Consider the following 24,133-nt stretch of genomic DNA (forward strand, 5'->3'; position numbering starts at 1 on the left):
GAGCATGACGCAGATAATCTGAGACATCTTCAAGTTCAGGTCATTGGGAAATGGATCATCTGGGGAAGCATTTGCTATCTTCACATCTGTTAAGTTGCTTTTTTTGCTGAAAAGTTGTAAGGGATAAAGTATTAGGAAAAAAGGGTGCTGGATTGATCCTCAAAGGTCAGTTTAGGGTGAATGGAAGCAAAATATCTTTGCTCTGTGTCTAAGTTGCAAAAATGATTGATCTCAGATGTTTCCTACAAGTTAATTTTTGATTTTGTGAAAAGAATTACCTTTAAGTACTAGAAAAATTTTGGCCCCGTTTCTGCCATTGTCTTATTGTGTGATTCTGGGAAAGTCAATAAACCTCTCTGGGTATTGGGTTCCTTAAAATAGGTGTGTTTAGTGGGTGCCTAGGTCTGTTGAGCTCCTGAATTTTGATTTTGGCTCAGGTCATGATCTCAGAGTTATGAACTAAAGCTCCACATCCAGCTCTGCACACAGTGCGGAGTCTACTTGAGACTCTCCCTCTCCCTCCTATGCTCTTGTGTCCTCTCTCTTGCTTTCTCTCAAAAAAATAAATAAATCTACTTTTAAAAGACGGTTCTATGGTCTACTCTAGCTCTGTCTCATCCCTTTCTCTGATACTCCTTAAAAAAAAAAAAGGTGTTTCCTATTCTTCTCGGTGACTCTATTAGGAACAAAGAAAGTAATGTATGTGCAATGTGAAGCTTTCAGTGATACATAAGGACCCATGCCAAATAGTTGTCCACTTGGAATCACCATTACTCCTTTCCTATCCTCCTCTGCATAGCAAAGGGATAAGCCCAGAACCACACACACAGCTCCTAGAATCCCTTTCTCAGCATGGTTCCAGGTGAGAGTCAGCCAATGAGGGGCACTCTCATGAGTTGTGCAAGAGAACAAACCATTATTCTCTAGTGGCAGTTGAAAACGGCTGGGTGGGAAAATAGACACAAGGTTAGCTATAGCTGCTGGACGAGCACCTAGGAATCACAAACTTTGTACTATCAGCAGCTGGAACCAATGGTGGCAGCTTCCAGAGACTTAGGAGAATTGCCACAGCCTCTTAGCCAGTTCCCTTAAATCACCTTTTCTAGCAAAGTTTCTCTGACTCTTTACTGATCCACCCTTTCCAACAATTGCCTATGCCTCTAAGACCTTCCTCCTGGGAATCCCTCAATGGGCTTCTGTGCTCCTGCCGGGATCCTGGCTAATACATGATCATATGATTCCCACTTCCTTCCAAATCATGCTCACACCCTTTACATGAGAAAGTTATCCATCCAAAGGAAACCAAGTCTTGAGTGCCTTTTGTTTCTGGCCGTAGAATGAAACGGTAGCCCAAAACAAACACTACAAAACACCTAAAATGTTGAATAAAATATTTTTTTTAAAGATTTTTAAATGTCTGATTCACTGACAAGAAAGTAATGGGAAGTCCCCAAAGCTAAAATAAGACAAAAGAAGAGCTAACAAAAAGAGGGAGGTAGGGGCCGTATTTGAAGACAGAGTCACTGATCATTTCCTAGAATATTTGAAAAATTAACCCTTAGAGGCGAGAAGTACCAAAAATTGCCACACAGGACAAAAGGCAGATATCTAGCCCCTTGTGTGACACTGAAGACACCTTACACATGAAGAAGATGCTAGAAGCAGCCAGATTAACAAGATGGATTTCCCAAATAGCAACCACTGTTAGACCACCAATAGCTGATTTCTCATTAGCAACAAAGAAGGTGGGAGACGGTGAAGTAACAGCTTCAAGCCTTGAAGAAAAAACCTGCCAGCCTATTTACTCCCTGAAAGTATCTTCTGGAACAGAGAGAAGGCAAAGACATTTTCAGACACAGGGAAACAAATTTTATCACCCACAGACCCTCAGGAATGGGAAAGGCTCAAGGGTATGCTTCAGGAAGAAGGAAAATGATCTCAGAAGGGAGGTCGGAGATACCCAAAGCAAACGGCAAGCAATTTGTTCGACTTCTGGTGATTTAAAAAAAGAATGAGTTAAAATGCTAGATGAAAATAGAATGTAAATTGGGAGAAGGACGTTGGAATGAAGGCTTGGATTGCGGAGGGGGGAAGGACTAGAGATAATGACTTCTATTATACGCTACCAAATTAAATGAGCACGTTATAATGTCTAAAATAGCCACATGGAAATGGAGTGCATGGCTTCTGCATCAGTAGAAGAAGAAAAGCTGTGAAGAGGAGAAAAAAAAAAAAAAACTACACTGATGAGAATTTGAATCCATGGTCAGGTGCTCTTCCGAAGCATAGAGAAAAGCGTGAGCACAGGACTCCTCATGGGATGGCGCGTTATATGGTGGACAGGCCTTTGTGCATGATTAAGTTACCCCCACCCCACCGCCTCCCCCTCCCTGAAAGCATTTCTACTGCTCTTGAAGGCCCAAATCTCTACATGATGCAACTAACCCCTAATTGAATTATTCCAGTTAATCCTGTAGTCAGATGTGGGGAATGGGGAGGCAACACGGGAAGGTCAGGATGCATTTGAGGGGAATAAAATATTCCTTTGAAATGACTGGGCATAAGCAAAGAGAGAGAATGAAGGATTCAGCTCCAGTTTGTTCATGCCTTCATCGGGGCCCAGAGCCTTAGGGCTTATTCCACAGGCTGCTCTTTAATAATACTAAATTGCGATTATAGATGAGGTTGGTGGAGGATTCTCCTTTCTAATCCAGGCAGGTGTCCCTGGAGGAGAGGCCCTTAGACATTCCTGGCAATTAAGGAAAGGCTCTTGATCATAAAGTGATCCCTCGAGGTGACCAAATTGTCTGCCTTCTATGCTGAGCAGTGTGACAATGAAGCACAAATGTGTGTTTCTTTATATTCTGGTGCACGCTGTTTAGTTTTTGTATAAGTCATGCTCAGGGCTAGGTTTTTACATTCTCAGGATTGCTCGATTTACCTTCCCATTAACATCAATGGAGTTCCACAAAGACCTACAGAAGAATCCAGACCACTTCACCAGGGGAGGGGTGAAATGCAAGTCCCGTTTGCAAACTGGGATATGTCCTACTGAGCGATTTAACCAAAACCCAAAGCCCCAGCTTTCCTCTGAGCCTCCGTTAGCTGTGAATGCCCCCATCTGAAGACTTTGCCAACCTACGTGCTGCTTCTTCCCCTCCCGCCAATTTCCTAATCCCTTCGATTCTTGTAAATCAGAGTGGTGCATCTTGTCCTTTGCGGAGGTAGGATGGCAGCCTGCTGCTTGGCCACTTTCCTGAGACCTATACTCTGGCTTCCGGTCTTTCAGAACAACCACTCTATGAGAGGATGAAAGGAAGGAGCATCCCTTCTCCCTACCACCCGAAACAAAGACAAACCTCAAGCTATGGTTTCACTTTACTGAGCCCTGCCCTGATATTTAACCAGGATTGTGGGGGTGATGGTGGGGTTGGCTAATTAGGAGTTTCTTCTAGGCAAACAAGCCACATGAAAGAGAAGCAGGTAAGCCTCTCTGAATGGAGCAGAGTCCAAGAGCATTGCCCCAGACCCATAACAAGCATCATCTACGCTTATTCTGCTCATTTCTCTTCTTCTGGTCACCAACTATCTCCGTGTTGTCAAACCCAGGGCTCTTGCTTTTGCCCCAACTTACTCACTTCTCAGCAGGTGTTTGGCACAGTGGACTTCTCCCTCCTTGAAACTCAGCTTTTTTGGCTTGGTTGATACGACATGAACTAGCTCTCTGCTGTGACCTCTACCTGCCCTGTACATGATCGTGTTCTTCCAGGCGGGCCCTGGGCCATCCTCCTGCCAGTACTCTTTCCCTAGGAAAACATCCATCTCCACCCATGTGCCCAGTGTCTAGCCCAGCCCTCCTTTGAGTTCCTGACTTGCATCTCTGATGGCCTGCCTTACACAGCTGTTACAGACGTATCCATAGGCGTGTCACAGACACGTCTGGGTCAACGTGTCCTGAGAAGTGAACATGTTATACTCACTGCCGAATCTGGTCTGGGCTCCTCTCTCTAAGAAAATGGAGCCACCATCCTCCCAATTGCTCAAGACAAATGAGCAATTGACCCTGCCACCTCCTTCCATCCCACCATCCTCATATCCAATCCATTAGCTAATTGTGCCCATTCTGCCTCCAAAATATTTAGCAAATCCGTTCACTTTCTAGCTCCACTGCCAACACCTTGGTGTCCCTATTCTCTTCTCATCTAAAGCACTCACTGCCTCCAAACTGGTCTTCCTGCTTCCATTCTCCACCTTCTATATATAACAGCAAAATAGATGGAAACTGATTGTTCCCTTCTAATACTCGTCACTGATTTTCTGTTCCACTTAGAATGATCCTCAAATCTCTTCCTGCGACCTATCATGTGTAATGAACTGGCCTCTGCTCTGAGCCTGTAACCCTTGTGGAGCTCTTTCCTATACTAGGACCTTTGCACATGCTCTGTCCTCTTTACTAGAAATGTTCTTCTGCTCACTCACAGCTCACTCTTATCATTTAGGTCCCAGCTTAAAAATGACCTCTTCAGGAAGGCCTTCCCTGTCTACCCTACTTAAAGTATGCCCCCCTCCCTTTCCTTCAGCTGCAGATTGCTGTTTGTTTCCTTCATAACATATATCATGATTGGAATCTATGTGGTTTTTACTTGTTTATAGAAAATTCTTAAAAAAAAAAAAAAAAAGAAAGAAAGAAAATCCTGCTGACTAGACTATAAGATCTACAAGGTCAGGGATCACATGCCTTTACCTTTTTGGGGGAAGAGGCAGAGGGAGAGGGATCTTAAGCATCTCCATGCCCAGTGTGGAGCCCAACATGGAGCTCAATCTCACAACCCTGAGATCATGACCAGAGCTAAAATCAAGAGTCAGATGCTTAACCAACAGAGCCTCCCAGGTGCCCCTGTTTACCACTTAATTCTAGCACCTCTCACTGCACCTAGCATGAGGGAGGCCCTTAATAAAGACTATTGCATGGAAGAATGAATGAACTCTTCACTTCTTACTCTGGTAGCTTCTCTGTGCCCTTGACTGGTCCCAGAGTTCCCTCCTCAGGGGCGGAGTGGGGCGTGCTGATGCAGAAAGGAAGACTTTAGAAGACCTGCCTTTAGAGTCTGTGGCTGGCACTAAATGCTCTGAAACTGTGAGGTGTTCTTTTGTTCAGAAAACTATGAGTGAGAAAAATTCTAGAGGGATTACTGATGCCTTGAAATATCCATGTGTGTTTGGTGGTTCTATTTGAGCCCCGATATACTACTGACTGACTTATGTTCAAAGAGATGCACAGAATCATGGTAATTGCATATCTTTTAGTAAAGGAAAGATACTGGGTTGTTTTGTTTTGTTTTGCTTTTTTCCCTAATCGGGACTATGGTTTGAAGGTGGCTGTTCTCTAGCAGCAACGTTTTCAGGCTTATACTTTTCCTCTGTTAACACCATTGTCAGATGGTAGATAACTGAGTATTCATGTAGCCAAAGGGCGTGCAAAAAAGCCATTGAATCAAGGAAGGAGATTGGCAGAGGCTGAAACTAAGAGGAATGAAGACATGACAATATTGGAAGTAACTAGATGAAGGAAAGGTGGTTGAAGAAAAAACAAAGAAAATCCATTGAAAACAGCCTCTTTCTATTCTGTGAAAATGTGGGAGAGGTCAATTCCCCACCCTCTTATTGCCGGGCTTGCTTGTTTGATAAGAGATCCAACCACTGGTTTCTGCTGACAAGCAGAGAGGCTAGTAATGGGGTACATTAGTATACATATGTGAAAAGTGAACCCACAAATGTAGAACCTCAATAGAAATAGAACAAGTTCTTTGGTGGCTGCCATGGAACCTAACATTTGAACATCTCAATAGTAATCAAGAGTCTTTTTATGTTGAAGACAGAATTTAAAAAAATAAAAAAAGCCTCATAAAGGCAGCGGGAGAGTTTAGTATTTCACTTCCCTTAATAGGAACAGATTTTACCAGTGAAAACTCAGATTTAAAGGCTAAACAAAATAAAAAAACCTTTGTGGGTTTTTATTGTTTTGTTTTGTTTTGTTTTTGTTTTTGTTTTTTTGGTCTGAGTTGGGAAACCAAAAAGTGCAGGATTATTTCAGAGGGTTATTCCAGAGAGTTCTCTTAGTATGAACTAGTTAGGAATAAAAGCTTGTGTATTTTGGGCAGCTCTCAAAACACATCTAGGAACCCATAAAAGCCACATTTTACTATCCAGTGGTAAGAAGGAATTTTGTGACCTTTTGAGAAATTTTGTTTTGTTTTTCCTAAGAAAACCGCGATAAGGAAGTGAAGCAAGTTTCTTGGCAATGGGGAGATTGCCTCAGTGCCACAGGCTTGTGTTCCCAGGGGTGTAGGGGGCTCTGAGCAAGCATACTACCATCAAGTTGTCCTGCATGTAGGTTCCCAAATTTTGCATTTAGCAAGTTGTTCTAATTTCCACCCACCCTTGGGGTTTATGGGACAGAGGGCAGGGGCAGCCGTGGAGATGACTCCATGCCAACTCTTCCCCAGTGCGCAGGGGCTCTAAGGTCCAAGTCCAAGATTACCATGAATAAAAGGCTAAAACCCAAAAGTACAAAGAACCAAACATGGGGGTCAACCTGCAAGGAAGAAAAAGCAATTTGGGAACACAAGAAATAAGCTCCTGGATCCTTATTGCAGCCTCTGGTCTCTGAAACCAGGGTGCATATCTTTTAGTAAAGGAAAGGTACTGGGTGGATGGGGCTCATGCCTTCTCAACACTTGACACATTCGACCATACTTATCAAAAAATTCCCTTTCCTTCTTTACCTTACTTCCAGAGTTTCTTTTCTTTTCCAGACTTTGTTTATTTGAGAGAGCGCACTACGGAGAGAGAGCAAGCACAAGTGGGGGCAGAGGGAGAGGGAGAAGCAAGTTCCCCACTAAGCAGGGAGCCTGACATGGGGCTCCATCCCAGGATCCTGGGATCAGGATCTGAGCTGAAAGGAGAGGCTTAACCAACTGAGCCACCCAGGCGTCCCCACCTCCATCCAGACTTTCTAACTGCTCCTTGTCAACTTTCTCTGCAAGATACTCTTCCTTTGCTAATTGCTTAAATCAGGCATTCTTAACTGGAATTGATTTTGCTCACCAGGGGTTACTTGGCAATACCCAGGACGGTTTTGATTGTCGCAAAGGATGTGGGTGGGTGCTCCTGGCATCAAGGGAGCAGAAGCCAAGGAGTAGCAGCTTAGTAGAAGTTGCTAACCACCTTCAATGCACAGGCAGCCCTCTACAAAGAAAAATTATCTATTCTTGCACTCGTGAAACCATTGAGAAACTCTGGCTTAACTACTGTTATTTAATAGTGTTTATTCCTAGATTTGTTATTTTTCTCCTACTCTTTTTGGATTATCTTATCTCCTGCCACTCAGAAAAGTTGTAGCTATACTCTAATGGCTCCCAAATCTCTGTCTCCAGTTAGATTTCTCTTCTGAGTACGAAACTCATATCAACCATTCTGTTGGACATCTTCGGTTTGATAATCCTTGGTTTTGTTTGTTTTGCTTTTTTAAAAAAAATTCTCAGCAAGAAAAAAAATGTCATTGAAAAATTAGTCTATGCTTTGCAATGATCTGTTTCTAATAAAAGGGGATTAAAAGGAATTTTTGTCTGCAAGAAAACAGAAAGAGGGACACACGGTGAGATAAGACAGTTTGGGATGCCGTAAGAGATGCTGAAGAGAAACCTTGTAGTCTTCTAGGTCAGAAAGATTTATACCCAGTGAGCCTCCCAAAAGAGAGAGGGAACAAAGACTTCCACTATAAACTCTGGGGGCTCCACTAGTGCACCTCATTTTGTTCAACACTTCCAAGAGAGTCTCCACGATATTGTTCTTTAGACCTCACCCAGCCCCAGTGTGACACTGCAGGGTTATACTAAATATATGTTGAAATTCATTAATATTTCTTTGAATTCAATATACTTCTTCTACTTTCCAACTGCCTGGATTGCAGAAACATCACTGCTTCTCATGGGCTATTTGATGGATATTGAATGAGGGCATTTCCCAAGCAAGCCTCTCCCCTTTCTTCTACCCCCATGCCCCATTTCCAACTGCCTCCTCCTCTGAGGGTAAGATCCCCGTTGCAGTGAGCTCATGTGTCCATCCTTGTCCACCTATAGATCCAATAAACCAACCAACTACTTGTGTTTGGGAAAGTCACCAGCGAGCAACTGCCACTCTTGCAGAACATCTGGCAAGTCCCTTTAGGAATACCCTGATAGGTCAGCAAGGGAGAGCCAGATGCAGGAAGGAGAAATTGTGGAAACTCGTCCATCATGGGATCAGTCATGTGGGGAGTTTGGAACTTTGCCCTGGAGTTTGTGCTCACAGGGTGCTTTCCTGAATCACTGTTATCTCCCAGGGAAACCAGCTGCCTACACATTGCATCCTTTATTGCCATCATGATATGATATCTGAGGGGAAGCGATGGTGCCCTGAGACACCGAGGCTCTTAAAGCAAGAGCAGATTCTCATGCTTCTGAAACTTTCTCTTTCTTGAAAAGAACAGTCTCCTTCCTCCAACTTGGAGCAGCTTTCTAGAGAGCTGCCCATCTGTCTATGTCTTAAAAACAAGTCTCCATGTGTGCTATCTGGAGCCAGCCACAGAAGCAGGGAGGAAGGGCGGATTACACACTGATACAGAGGAGGAGATACAAAGAAGGTCTGAACAGAACCTGGGGGATTTCCACCTGGCCTGATCTCCAAATGGAGGGCCATAGCCAGCAGATCCCAAGATGAACAAAGAAAAGCCTCTGCTGATTCCCTATGTTCTGACTTCCTGCAGGGCTGCTGGCACCTGGCTGGTGGTGACTCCCCTTCATTGAGTCTGCAGTTGACAGCCTGAGCTTGTTTCCCAGAGCCACATTTCCTCACAGGTTTCCCTGTGACCCACAGCATCCACTTTCAGCATTTGGGGTGCTCTTGATAGCCAGGGCAAAGGATAAAGGTGATCAGCCTAAAGAGGGATTGATGTGGTCCTGCGACCACAGACTCAGCATGGTACATGGTTGACAGGGTCAGTTGAATGCAACCTTCAGCCACTGGCTTCTTCCAGAATGCCAGACTGTCTTCTAAGGCTAGATGGTAGACTGCCTCTTCCTCTGCTGCCCGACTCCATTGTTTCACTGACTTGTTCACTGAGGCCAGAAATAGTAAGTGAGAAGAGTAGGTCGAGTGCTGTGTTGGGCAACTGGAGATGAAATGTGGATAGCTCTAAGCCTCCAGTTGGTTCTATCCTGTTCAGTCAGTATCTGGTGAATGCAAGCATGTGATGCTGTGATGCAGATGTGCAAGGAGAGGTCCAGCTGTGCCAGGGAAGGGCATCATCCTGAGGTTTCAGGATGGCTGCAAATGGTTCCTGGAGGTAAGGATATCTACGCTGAGCCCTGTAAGGTGTGAAGTTGGAGGAGGCTGATGAAGGGGAGGGACAAGTGTGTGATGTATCAGTGATGAGGGAGGGAACCGTGGGTGGAGGAGGAGTAATTAGGGGGTGAAGATGGGGTAAAGGCTGTAGGTAGGAGCAGCAGGGCATAGAAATAAGATGGGCGGGATCCCTGGGTGGCGCAGCGGTTTGGCGCCTGCCTTTGGCCCAGGGCGCGATCCTGGAGACCGGGGATCGAGTCCCACATCAGGCTCCCGGTGCATGGAGCCTGCTTCTCCCTCTGCCTGTGTCTCTGCCTCTCTCTCTCTCTCTTTTTTTAAATAAAAAAAAATTAAAAAAAAAAAAGAAATGAGATGGGCAAGGTGACCACATCATCAAGGGCTCTGTGGGCTGCATTAAGGACTTAACTCTACTGTGTAATACATAAGCTCAAATACAGAAAATCTGTCCAAAAGCATTTATCAAGCAGAGGAGGAGTTCTGAAAAAATAGATGAGAGCTTTACCCTCAAAGAGTTTATAATCTGATGAGACAAGGAGAAAAAGGTGACCACATAAAAATTAAATTGGCAACATAAAAAGTAAAACTGAACATAACTAAGCACTGAAACATCAAGTGCAGCCCCAAAGAGCTGTGGGAAGGTCAGGAGCGTGAGCATCTCATGCAAAGGCAGGATGTGACGTCAGTGTGGTATGGATGTGACGGGGCCCCAGAGGTTGCAGGAAGGGCTGGGCACTCCCTTCCCAGAGACAGCATGGTTTCCTTGGTGAAGCTTCTTATTTGCAGGGAGGGGCTGCCCAACTGTCTGAATTCCTCCAAGCATTTAGATCTCTGTGTCACCAACAGGGTATAATACCTCCACTCCAGGCTCTAAACCGAGAATAAAATACTGGCTGTTGTCTGACTCATAATGGGAAAGAAAACAAACAAAAAAACCCAACAGGGGGGAAATGGTATTTCTGGAGTCCATCTACTATTCTGATCATCAGAAGCCTACATAATTATACAATTATCTCCGTGCTGGAAGGATTTCCTTCTAGAGATTGCATTTTATTATTTTGCCTTCAGATTTTTATCAGTTTATGGAACCTAGATCTCTGAACTGTTGTTTTGGGGCCACCACCTACCAGTGGAAAATACTAGTGGAAAAACTTGATTTCCCCGAAACACAGACAAACAAACAAAAAAAAGGGATTGTGTTTATTCCATCATTCTTGTTACTTTGGCTGTCCGGAAACCTATTGCAAGTTTGAATCTCAATAACAGCAGCCCTCTGGTTGACTTATTTGCATTTCATTGTTTTTTATGGGTCCTTGACTTTCTTTTACATTTTCTCACGTTAATGTGTACTTTTTGGTTGTGAGGCATCTCAAAGGTGTGCAGGGCTGGTTGGGAGAGAAGAATTAAAGAGCTCAGTAAGTGGAAAACAGAAGGAATTCTAGCGAAGGGGACAGAATGAAAGACCAGGATAAGGAGGAGACTGATTTGAGTCAAAAGAGGGGGAGCCTGTTAAGACACAGTGGAAAATCAGAAGGAGAGATGAGATTAGGGAAGGAGTGTAGACAGTGGACCGAGGCAACAGGTAGCCACAGAAGATCCTTGAACAAGAGTAGCATCATACACTTGTTTTGGGAAGGTTTTAATTGTAGTGTTGAGTATGTACCAACGTAGGAGAAAGCTAGGGAGGTAATGCCAGGGGAGATCAAAAGCTGGGCAGCTATGGGAAGAATTGGAAGGGAAAAGTGAATCAAGTTTGGATATAAGACATGAAGGAATGAGGCATTGATTACAGCAGGTGTTTAGGGTATTATTATGGCCAGAGAGAATTAAACAAGAGGAAGGGATTTGGGTGCTTTGGAGAGGTATGGAGAGAGAGGAAGACAGAGAAAGGCAAATATATTCCTGGATTGTAGGGTCCTAAGATTCCAGGTCTTTTCTTTTGTCTTACCCTTAACTGGATCAAATATGAACACTCACTTCTTCACTAGACTGGATGCTGTCAAAGCCACCTAGCTTCCTGTTAGAAGAATACTGCTTTGAGATGTTGACCACACTGCATATTAACTCAAAGCACAACAATGTAGTAAGTAAGAAATCACTTAGAAATGCTCTTTAAAAAAAAAATTAAAAAAAAAAACAAAAAGAAAAAAAAGAAACGCTCTTTAAAAGATCCACTAAGTTATCATTTAACCACCTGTTCAATTCACAGACCAGTTCATAAGTAACACCCTACTCTTCTTCCTCAGCCCAGTGGAGCATTTACTTCTCTTTCCAGGTCAGTTTATAAAGACTATTCACATTTCTCCCAACCTTTTGTTATGAAAATTTTCAGACCAAGTGCAGTTGAAAGAATTTTACAGTGATCACCTGGATTATCTGCAATTTAGATCCTACAATTCAGAGTTAACTGAATTTGTTTTATCTCCAATCTGTGCATCCTCCCATCCATGAACTCAACATCCATATTTTTGGTATATTTCAGAGTAAATTGCAAACTACTACTCCTCTATGGTAAATAAGATTATTGGTTTTTAACTTCTGTTTTCTGAATTTGTACAAAGCTGGGCTGTGCCAGCCTGCCTAGATAGACTGTAAAGATCAAAGGGAAGCCTGTGGTTCTTTCTGTGGGTGGCTTATCTTCCCAACCCCCTGCCCCAGGCATTTGAACATTGGCTCTTTAATTATAGTGGTGCCTAACCTGTGCACTTGAGTTTCTAGAAAGTGGGAAAGGGAATTCTTACAAATCTAATCATAGTGTCTTCTATACTCTTTGTATTTGAGGCTGAAAAGACTCCTGCAGGTAGTGTAGGTGGAAAAATTTATAGAAAAGAAAAGAGTGGTCCCCAGGCATATAAAAAATATAGCCTATGTCTACATTTCTGGATTTCCATGTATCAAATGGGCTTAAAGCAAAATTATAACTGTAGCAACAGAGGGGTCATAGAGAATACAGATTTTCTCTGCTTTTGGACACAAAATATTCCCAGGAAGACCTTCACTATTGTCCCAATCTGTCAGTTTTAGAGGCAGAAACTACAGTGGTGAGGAATGAGATACAAGTTTTTAGCTGGCAAAGGAATGGTAGTTATCAAAATCAGAGATGGTCTTATTGGGATTTACAAAACTTGGGATTTACAAAACAATTATTACTGTGTGTTTTTACCACATGTGGTTTTCGAGCTTATGGAACATGATCCAGCAGTGTAATGACAAGCCTGAGTATAAGAGCATTCTATTAAGGATTGTTTTGCCTCCTTTTTCATGTCTGTTGTATTTACATTTAAGTTTTAATTGATGTTTTGGCCTTGTGTTTGCCCCTGAAGAGATTTTGTAAAGGCTTTCATTTTTTAATACATAAAAAGGATTATATTCCAGGTATATTAAGTAAAAAATACCCTTAAAGTCCCCAGAAATGAGATCTTGCTGGTGTAATAAAACTTTATTTTGCAATATCTATCCATTAGCCCCACAAACAAACCAAAGACATTGTCTTAGAGACTTGGGGAAAAGGACCTCAGTTTGGAAAGCGTCAATGTAAGGAACTGATTCTCAGGTGTAAGCATGGCCTGAACAGAGAGGTGGAGACAAAGTTAGAGACGAACACAAAGTGGGTGATTATTATGCTAAGCTCATTTTGAGAAACAGCATCTGAAGGAGAAAGTCCTTGACCAGTCCGAGGAGGTCGAAGCTGGCTTTTTTATCTCGGTCTTCTCAAATCAACACAAGGGGTAGTCTGACAAGGAAATGAAATCAAGGAAAGAGGCAGAGATCATATTTTTAAATGTGATTATCTGATTTTTAAAATACGGAGCCTCCCTGAATTTCATTCACTGGAGAAAATTAAATGCTCTTGGTCCCTCCGGGGATCTTAGAGATAAGAGTGTGACCATCCTGGCTTACGGATTTAGTCTGGGGAGCCTGCCTGACGGTGATGGAAAACTGTTGGCTCCACGGGTTATCTCAGGGATTAAGGCTGGTCTCTTTCACAAGAGTCAGGCAAATGCATCCCGTGATACATTTAGCCTCCAACCAGGGAAGCTGTTTATAACAGCTACGTACCTACAGGCATGAGGTGAGTAAAAATAAGCGCTCATTATGTTTCACGTTGTGACTCATGTAACCTTGTAGGAATGCTCTGCGGGCTGGTAACTTCCAGTACTTATGCACAAGGCTACTTTACATCCAGGGGATCTAAAGCACATTACTATACTAATATTTAAATCACTACTTCATACTTAGAGTTCCATCTCCAAGATATCCAGATGGGAAGTAGGCATTTATACCAAGGACAGGAGGAAGAAGCATAATTTAGTAGAAAAGGATGGGAAAAGAGCAACCCTGTCCTTTTAACCAATGCATCTGGAATGAGACACTTAAAGAAATTTCTACCAAAATGATGGCTAATTGACAAGGGAAGATAATTTGATTCCATCGTTTCCGTTCACACATACTATTGTTTCAGCCCATGATGTTTTGTTTACTCTGGAAGGAAATATTTTACCCCCTCTGAGATAATTAATTTTTGTCAGCTTCACTGTTTATAAGGGAAACTGAGAAACTGTTAATTGAAATACAGAATGAGTCACTGTTTTCAGTAATTTTTGGCAGCATTCTAATTTGTGTCAATCCCAGCCTAATTATTAGATTTTTTGGAAGCAGAAAGCATATTTGATATTTCTCTTACTGATCTTTTTCTTCCTTTTTTTTTTAATATGTGCTGCCTGACAAAGGTTATACAGTTGATATGAACATGAGGTAAAATACCAGTACATTTGAAATACCAGGAGGTTCATTTTGTCACGCTTGGCTCATCACGCTAGCCCAGTGTTTAGAAAGCTCTCAGACTGTGGTCTTCCTCCTACCCCCAGCCCGGATGAAAAAAATGCTGTTCTTTTGAAGACCTTTTAGCTAGTACTAAGCCACGGTATATGGCCCGTCACTAATGACATCACTGAAGTAAACTTCCCAGAAGCCATCAGGGAGAAGTCGTTTGGAAATCCAATTGAATGTCACTTGTAAAGGGCAGGCTTCTAGAAGAGGTGACCAGTCATGCATTCCTGAGTTATTTATTGTAAAAGCATTAATCACTATGAACTCATTTGCTCCTAATGTGAACACCCTACATTATTCCACAGGAACTCTCTTCCCAATGATCATTAATGTAGAGATCTGAAGCTGCTGACAATGGGCAAGGTTAATAAAATCTGTTAGATCAATGGCCAGTGTAATGGGACTGTTAATGCTTCCTAACAGAAGTGGGATCTTCCTGGTAGCGTCAGAATGAAGGCAGGCAAAGAGGCAGCTGGCTGTGCTGGCCAAACAGCCCCACCTCTCACCACCTGAAGTGGCCTCTGGATGAAGAGCGCATTGATGTCAGCTGCAGCGTGTGGCCAGGCCTCTGAAGGGGCAGCTGTGGGCTGGGGAGGGAGCTACAGGGTGGCCACAGGGACAGCTCTGCTACCGTGCTCCAGCTACCTGCCTCCCTGCGTCCTAGCCCCTGGTGGTGCTATGGACATCCTAGGACTTCGCTTCACCCCACTCTATCTACACTGGGCCACCAAGGAGATGAAGGAGGACAATCAGTGATAATGGTGACAATCATGGCTAATGCTCACTGGAAGTTCTCAGAGGTCAAGGACTAAGCCCTTTACATATTCTAATCTCAACCCTCGAGGCCCTACTCTCCATGACGTGAGGACGATTCTCCATTTTATAATGGAGGAAGCTGAAGTTCAAACAGATTCAGTAACTAGTACAAGGTCAGATTTGAAAGTGTGTGCCCTTAAGCACTATGCTCCTTTATTAGTGGGAGAGCCACAGAAACTGTAGCCTAATTTCAGACCAAAGAAAGGTACAGGGTGTAACCGTTGGCCTACACACCTTGCCACTTGTACATGCATCCTGTCGGTATGTTCAGGACCAATCTTGGAAAAGTCTGTGAAAACTATGGTTTGTCTTTAATGCTGTTCACTAAGCTTTGCTACTAAAATGTGGGTACCTGGGACCTGTAACAAGGGCAATTGCTTTGTGCCACCCACCTGCAGCCTTGTTGGGGCCCCAGGAGGCCTTCTCTGCCCAGCAGAATCCTATTATTAAAATTTGTTCCTTCTCATTACACCCCTGTCTCATAAAAACTTGTCACATTTCTCTAAGGGTCTTGATCTCCTGACTTCACCCTAGCTAGTTTAGGTAGAGTAAGAAGAAGCTATGGTCTCCTGGGGATGCCTCTGAGCACAATGCGAATAGGACTGACAGCAGAGGCCACCCAGAGCCAGCACCCAGGGCCCCAGCAACATAGCCGGGCATGGGAGCACAGTGTCATGGGCTCTGGAACATTCTGAACTCCCAGCGACTATTGTAACTGAGGTGCTGACATGGCTGCCTTGGGGCTCAGAAATGGAAACTGGATGGAGTTCACAGGTGGAGGCTAAAGATGCAAGAGGCTGCCAAGAGCAGAGGAAATTAGGGACTGGGATGAAAGAGGAATGGTAGCTATAAGCATAAAAAATATAAAATCCCAACACTATTAGATGTTCCCAGTCAGCAGTGTTCCCTGCTCACCCCACCCCCAGATCTTACGAATACACATCATAAGTGCTAGACTACATGGCAGAGGATAGAAATGCAGTCGTACTGAGTAAGAAAAATTAGCACGAGGAAAATGCAGGGACAGCATTGTGGAAGATTGTGTTGGCTGTGAAGAACGCGAATGATTAGAATACAGGGAGGGAAGACATTCCACAAAGAGCGTTGGGCATGAACAAAAGTGTGAGAGTGGGAACAAGTATGCTGAGTACAAAGGAGAATGAAGGAAACAGCCTAGTTCTAGTGGATGAGTGTGTGTAAGTGTGTACGTGTGGGTGTATAAGTGTGCATGCATGTGTGTTGGAAGAGGAGAGCAGAGGGCGTGGGGAATGGTGAGGGGTAGCCCATTGCAAAGGGCCTTGGTGGCCAGACAAAGGAGTTTGGGCCAACACAGTAGGCAATAGGGAGCCACTGTAGGCCCTTGGACATCTAGGGAGCATAGTCTAAGCTAAGTTAAGGGAAGTTTCATCTGGTAGCTGCATAAGAAAGTAGATTAGAGAGGAAAGAGAAAATTAGGGACATAGGCAGCTGGGGCAGCCTAACATTATGATTTATCATTTATCATTTTCTCTCCTCCAGCACACATCCATATTGCCCTTCTCACTGGTGGAGGTCATGCTCAGGCCACATTGCTATCCCCGGAAGAAGAAAGGCCTCACTGTGTTGGCTGGCGCCAGCATTATGTACATCACCAGGTAAGAATTGCAGACAGATAATCTACCCAGGCTCTTCCTTCAGGACTATGAGGGATGCCCCTGAAGAAGCATACTGTCTTATAGGAATGCCTTTATCTTGCTTTAGCAGAGATTTAACCATTACTAAATTTTTAGGTAGGAAAGATTCTTATTGTTTGATGTTGATGCTCATGGAAATATCACATGCACTAGAGTACACAGGCGTCCATGCTCAGGCAAGAAGTCATGCGTTCCTCTCTCCCCTTCATGAAGAAGTCGTCATTGCAAAGCTATGCTTATTACTTTCCCCAAGAGAATACTGATCATTGGTTTCATTTGCAATTAAAATGTTTGGATGTTTATAGCAGCAATATCCACAAGACCCAAACTATGGAAAGAGCCCAGATGTCCATCAATAGATGAATAAAGTTGTGATATATATATATATATACACACACACACACACATATATAGGTATATGTATATGTATGTGTATTTACACATACAGCCATCAAAAAGAATGAAATCTTGCCATTTGCAATGATGTGGTTGGATTTAGAGGGTATTATGCTAAACAAAATATGTCAATCAGAAAGACAATTATCATATGATCTCATGAAGATGTGGAATTTAAGAAACAAAACAGAGGATCATAGGGGAAGGGAGGGAAAAATAAAACAAGATGAAATCAGAGAGGGAGACCACTCATAAGAGACTCTTAATCAAAGGAAACGAACTGAGAGTTGCTGGAGGGGAGTGGGGAGGATGGGTGATGGACATTGAGGTAGGCACATGAGCTTGGGTAATGAGCAAGGATATTCTATAAGACTGCTAAATCACTGACCTCTACCTCTGAAATTAATAATAATTATATGTTAATTATTTGAATTTGAAGTTTTAAAAAATAAAATGGGAAAAAAATTAAAAAAGAAAAAAAGTAAAATGTTGGGGTGGATGAATAATCTGAAGCACCCAAATATATTCCATCTAAAAAAGCATTTGTCAGGTTGATCAGGCTAGGTCTGGCCCATCCTGTCTGCTTGTATTGTTATGGGCTCATTTGCATCAACATTTGGCACAAGAGCTCCTATAGGGCATTTGGGCAATTGCCTGGGGGCTTGCAGAACAGCCTAGTCAGAGGCATGAGAGGTAATTCAAGTAGCTGGCCTAGATTTCATTATTCAGCCACGTGGTGACACCAGTACTCAGAGTGCCGCTCAGTGGTCTGTAATCAAGGGAAAAGGTGTGGCCTTCCACCTGATGATTGGAAACCCCCCTCTCGATTCTGGCGCCTTCTCATCCACTACCATGCCCTTGTTCTACTGATAAGGGCATGCCAAGCATAATACCTACAGATGGAAGCTAATCATGATATTGCTTCTCCAGTCTAGATTTACATAAACTGTTCACATCTGACAATCTGGGTAATCCCCCAACCCCTCCCTATGTGGGGGAAGTTTAATTTAGGATAGGACTCTGCTAGAAATGGGAGCCAGAAACAGAACACAATCCAAAGTACTGGGGCTCTCGCCATGCTTGTTTCATTGGCTTTCACCATCTTCTGTTTCAAAGCCTATAAGCTTTGTGCCCAGAACTCAGTTGATAGCTCTTCCCTTGTGTTTTCTCCATCTCCTGCAATGTATGCACCTCCCACCCTTCTGCGCCTCTCCTTTCCCGAGTGCCCAAATCTTTCTTGCTTCTCCTCTCTTGAATAAAGAAAGTACTTGCTCCGTAAATCTACCCCAAGACTCCAGTGATCCATGCTGTTCTCCAGTCTTGGGCCTTTGCATTGTAACAAAGGATAACTTTTAGAGAGCAGGCGATAGTTAGGAACCTTCTGGCAGTTGATGCCTGGAGCACAGTGTTGAGAAGGATTCTGAGACCCTACCAAAAAAGAATTTTGTCATCCATCGGCAATTATCTGCCAATAGTGTAAGAATGGAGAGTGGTAAGATACATGCCATATATTTGCCATATTTGGCTTAACCCAAAGCAATAAATCCCTAAAGATAGAATATCTGGAACTTGGGGTTGGGTAAGAGTGTGTATACATCAAGATATCTTGTTGTTGTTGTTATGCATGGAACAGATGCAGGGTAGCGTCATGCTGAGTATGCATATGAATTTCCATGCTTTTGTTTTTTTGTGTGGACTTGCATCTGATTTGGTCTTCTCTGAGTGTAACTTTTGGAGTTAGTACATTAGGTAGCATTTTTTTGGTCTGTTAACTTTTTCTGCCTAACAATTTGGCAGTTGGTCATCTGTCACATCTGACTCATGCTCTTTTATATTCAGAGACCAAGAGGGTAAAAGACCACCAAAAGCCACTGGCATTTTGGGGAGAAATCATGGTGGCCATAAAGATGAAAAGAAGCCATCAAGAGGGCTTAGCTTGTTGGTGCCTGGGCATGCGATCTGACAATGCGGGAAACGGGGGTTGGAGAAAGGAGGTGTAATGAGATGGGGGTCTGTTATGAGTGCATCCTGTGTCCATTCAGTTATTCATCAGCTCCAGGCACTGTGCAAAGCGACTGAGTTTATAGTGATGTGCAAGGCACCACGCTGCCTCTAGGGACTGTCTGAAGAGAAGAGGGTGCCCAAACTAAGGGACGAGAGATGGAGGGGGAAACGCAGGGTGCTATGGGTGCCCAGGAGGGATGTTGGGAGCTAGCTCCTGAAGGAAATTGATGTCTAAGTTGAGACCCAAAGAATGAGAAGGAATAAGTCAAAAGAGATGTGAAAAAGACCACCAGACAGAAGGAACAACATCTGCATAGGGCTGGAGTTGCTGAGAGGAGGGCTGAATTGGAGGACAGGGAAAAGCCAGATCATCAATTCACATCAGTGAGTCTGGACTTTGAAACTGAGGGCTTCTCTGTGGGAAAGTTTTAGGAGGAGGAGTGAAATGATGTGGCTTATGTAAGAAAGATGATTGGAAAGATGACTCTGGATGAAGTGCAGTAATTGCAGAACAAGACCTGGAGGCCTATTGGTGGCATTTGTGCTAACTCGGGAGAATTGACAGTCTCAGCCAATCTGTAATTGGAATGAGAGAGGGTGAGTGGTGGTGGAGGTGACTTGGAGGTCATCCAGTGCTGGAGGCCCGAAGCCTCAGCAGAATAAACGACACACCCAAGGTCATATGGCTAGGGAAGATCAGAGCGGGACTTACACTCGGGGCTCCTATCTCCGAGTACAGTTCACTTCCCATGATATCCACACGGCCGGGTATTTGTTCAGCTCCCCGTTTGTGCAAAACACATCTGTGAAATGTGGGGGTAGGGGGGTAGAGTGGAGGTGGGGTGCAGGGAGAAGCATGCAAAAATGCTTAACCTCATTTCTATGGTCAAACTTCTGTGATGTCATGGTTCCCAGTTCTGTGCTTGGATTGGATGTTAAAGTGATACAATGGAGCAAGGGTAGAGAGAGGACAGAGACCAGTCACCAGCAGGCATGTGACTGGGTGGGCCCCAGCAGGGAGCCAAAGTGGTTTGGGATTTGGACTTTCTTGTCATTGATGAAGCACTAAATCAACATTTGGCCCATTGGGCTCCATTTTTACTAGAAGGAGGCAACTAGATTGATGTGCTGCCCTACACACCGAAGCTCCCCTGCTTCTGCCCGTCATTCCTGGCTGGGGGATCTCACACTCTGCTGCCTGCTGCCTCAACCCTTACGCAAGGCTCTGGGGCCCATGAGCCCTCACAGCCACAGATGGCCAGCAATGAAGTTCCACCAACCATGCATATCCATGGAGATGTTTTAGGGAAGTGGCCATGGGCCAGCTGTTAGGCATGCCAGTTTGGATGGTCAAATAGGGAAACAGCCTCGCAGGAATGAGGTAAAGAATATGGGCCAAGGCCAGAGTGAGCGTGAGAAACAAACATGAGTCAGAGAAAAAGGCAATAACTCTGAGCTGGAGAAGCACTGCCCTGCCGAAACCACGTTACATCGACCCAAAAATAGCCAAGACCGTGGGGACTGCCTCTAATGTGGCACTTGATTTTTGTGATTTTTCAGATTGCAAAATTGGAGGGCTGGCCCATAAGTTGGAAAATAAAGCTTCGCAAAGTAGTAATAACTGTAAATCTTTCATTTCCTTTGGAAAGCATTACTCACCTATAAATGCAGTAGCTTGCTCCTTGCTCCCTTCTCTCTCACCCCTAAATACCTCACCTAGCTCTCTTTGAGGTCATGGTGAGGATCAGGAAAACAGAAATATTCCTACAGCTGGCTCTGATTCACTCTTTCATGGAACAAATATTTCCCCTAACGCAGGGCTGGTCCTGCTGGGAAAAGCCAAATTATATAAGGCCAAGCCCCTGCCTATGAGGGGGCTTTGTACTTAATAAGGGGGGGGATGAGCCACATGCTATAAAAACACAAGACGGGAAGGGATGACATTTAGCCAATACAAGAAACTGCGGGAACACAGAGGAGGAAGCGGTTATGTCTGGCTGGGTGGTGTGGGAAGGCCTCAGGAAAGGTGCATGTTGGATCCTGATCCTGGAGGACTGGCGGATTGCAGGGGCAAAAGGGAGAGAAAGTGAACAACAACATGGTCCCACGGCCAAAAGAGCACAGATCATGGTAGAGCAATGGTCGGCACCTCCCTAGAGCCTGACCTGCTGGTGACAGAGGCTAAGGGGAAGTGGCCTTACCACTGCCCACCCCCTGAGGCTCAGGACAGCAGGCTAGAGGCTAGACACGGTGTAGACAATGTGAGGTTTGGTTGTCACTATTTGTTTCTACAGCATGGAGGGGAAGTGGGAGCTGTTAGTAAGGTGGCTAGAGAATTCTGCTGTAAAAAGGCTGCCTTGACAGTGGTGTTTAAAACGCATCAGAACAGCAAAATGTGGGAAGCAAAATAGAATAAAATAACACACAAATAGAAATCAGTTGGAATATTCTTACCAAGGAGTTTAATCCCCATGTCCTATTCTTCGTCCACAGTTATGTCATAGCTCTGGTGTCAGCCGGTGTCTGGATACTCAGAGCACCCTTTCCCTGGTTACATGTGGGCAGAACCCTCTTTTCTAAGAGCGCTCTTCTCTAAGCATGTGAGTGCTCACACCTGCCACGTTGACACCTATGCAGACCGAGAGGTCACAAGACCTAGATACCTAGCCTCCTGTGCCCAGTGCCTTCACCAGGCTCTGCTTTCAGGTCAGCTTGGCACCCCCATTGCCGACCCACCCTGCTACTGGCTGCTAATGCCCTGTGTCAGTAGAGCACTGCTAACAGCCACTGAAACAGTCCTAGCTCTTGCTCTCAGTAGACCAGAAGTCTGCAGGTGCCATAGGTGTCTCTGCTAGTGTGTAAGGTATTGCATACCGAGGACAAGCATCATGCAGACATGCAGCTATAACCCAGCAGTAAGGGAGATATTTGTAAAGTTGCTCCTGAAGCACAGTTCCCATGAGGCAAGAGCGATCGTTCCTTTCTTCTATACTATGCTCACTCAGGTGAGCTCCGACATCGAAGCTGCCTGGGCCCTCAGGTGTAGCAATCCACTAAATTTATACAGCCATTGACATACACACTCACCTGTGTACTATACATATAGATATCTTACCTCTAGGATACATTAAAAATTGCCAGAGGGATACACGAAGCTGAGTTCCCAGATCAGCCCCTACTTCCACTGGTGCATTATGGTGAGTTCCTGTCCAGAGCCCCTGTTACTTTTTCCTGGGCATAAATACAACCTTGGTCTGGGGCTGTCTGGATGCATCATAGTTGCACAACCTTGATTCTTGAGATCAGAATTCCAGCCCCCCCCCCAAAAAAAAAAAAAAAAAAAGAATTCCAGCCCCATTTTCCACAGTACATCTTAACCCCCAGGTAAATTAATATGTGAAATAAATGTGAAGATCACACACACACACACACACACACACACACTCACACACTCTTATTATCAGCACTTGGAATCCAGGGCCAGCCAGGATGCAGACAGGTAGCAGGTGAAAATGGGGGAGCCAGAGAGGACATGGCCATTTGCTGTCCTAATGATTCCTGAGCAAACCTCAGCTCTCTCTCAACCAGAATGCCTGTTGGAGAAATTAGCAGCAAGACCAACCTACAGAATGATACCGTGGGTGTCAGGACAGAGGGTAGCCCTGAGACACATTGTGGAGGGAACAGAACAGGTTTTGTGGAGTCATTGGCATGCCATGAGCAAAGGAGAAGGAAAAATCAAGGAAAATTCTATGAATTTTTGGCTGTTGGACTGGGAAGATGGTGGGTGCACTAATAGAAGCAGAAGCATACTTTCAGGGTATAAGTAAAAGATTGCATTTAAAATCCCATATCTGGGTCCTATTCTGGTTTAATTGGTTTAGGATAAGTCCTAAAGTCCTTTTAAGGTCCCCAAGGCAATTCTAATCTTCAGCCAAGGTTGGGAACCACTTGCCTAGAAGAACTTCTGTTTGGACATTCAGACCGGGCCCTCCCAAGAGAGGTGGGACAGTGGAGATCCAGAGAGGGAACCCTCCTGGTGGGATGAGATTACTGAAGAGATAGAGGCAGGGGAAGCTGGGAGAGACAGAGAGGGAGAGGGGGGAGGGGAGGGAGGAGGAGGGAAAGAGGAAGAGAGAGAGGGGAGGAAGAAGAGACAAGAGACGGAAGGGGGAGGAGGGAAGAGAGAAAGGGTGGGGAGAAGGGTGGAGCCAGGGAGACAAGGAGAGGGGGAGAGGTAGAAAGTGAATGAGGAGGTAATGCCCTCGCCCAAGGGGCTGAGGGGGCAAGGGGAGCAGCCAGGTAGCAAAGAATGATCAGATGGTAGCAAACCAAGAAGGTACAGGAGTCCTTTTTGTAGCTTAAGGCTGGCAGGTGTCTTCAACGTGCCATTGCTCACATGTGTGACTGGGAGCTATTTGCAGAGAAGAGTACAAAGCCTGAGAGGGCAGGTGAGCAGAGGGGTGACATGGGAGTGCCTTGCAAAGGCAACAATAGGCTCCTCCGTCCCTACCTTAAGGAATCGCCAGGTCCCAGCTGTTGTCAGGGACATTTTCCTTGTAGAAAATCTGCTAACTTGTTGCATTTCTTGACAAAATGTGAATCCAGGTTGTCCCTGTCTTCTGGCCTCCGATGCAACTGTGACCATCTGACATGCTTCTGTAGGAAGTCGGCCTGAAAATATGGGACCAGAGAGTCCTTTAGTTCTATTTTTCTGCTGGGCAAGGGAAAGAGAGCGTGAGTGTTAGCACTTTAAGAATTACATGCAGAAAGCCCATAAAACCCCTCGTTATCGACTCGTCCCTAACCCATAGACTTCCACTGCTATTGTACTGATGAGACAAGAAAATATGGATTTTATGATTACTGCTGGATGCTGCAAGATTTACGATGAGAAAATTATAAAAGATTAATTTCTAGCTGCCAGTCTATACCTGCCCAGCCTAACTCACACAGATTCACATGGCAGATGGCTCTAGGACACATAATATTGCTCTCAGAACTGAGGAAAA

The 24,133-nt window shown here is 44.4% G+C and overlaps 1 protein-coding gene across 1 annotated transcript in view; it reads left to right on the forward strand.

The window, feature by feature from the left end:
- Positions 1–24,133, forward strand: part of ADTRP (androgen dependent TFPI regulating protein) — a 62,085-nt gene that overhangs the window by 25,080 nt on the left and 12,872 nt on the right. The window contains exon 5 of the mRNA XM_072813606.1: positions 16,567–16,682. Within this exon, the coding sequence (XP_072669707.1) occupies positions 16,567–16,682 (116 nt within the window). The remainder of the gene's footprint in view (positions 1–16,566; positions 16,683–24,133) is intronic.

This window comes from Canis lupus, chromosome 37, assembly GCF_048164855.1.
Source record: "Canis lupus baileyi chromosome 37, mCanLup2.hap1, whole genome shotgun sequence".
Classification (NCBI taxonomy): domain Eukaryota; kingdom Metazoa; phylum Chordata; class Mammalia; order Carnivora; family Canidae; genus Canis; species Canis lupus.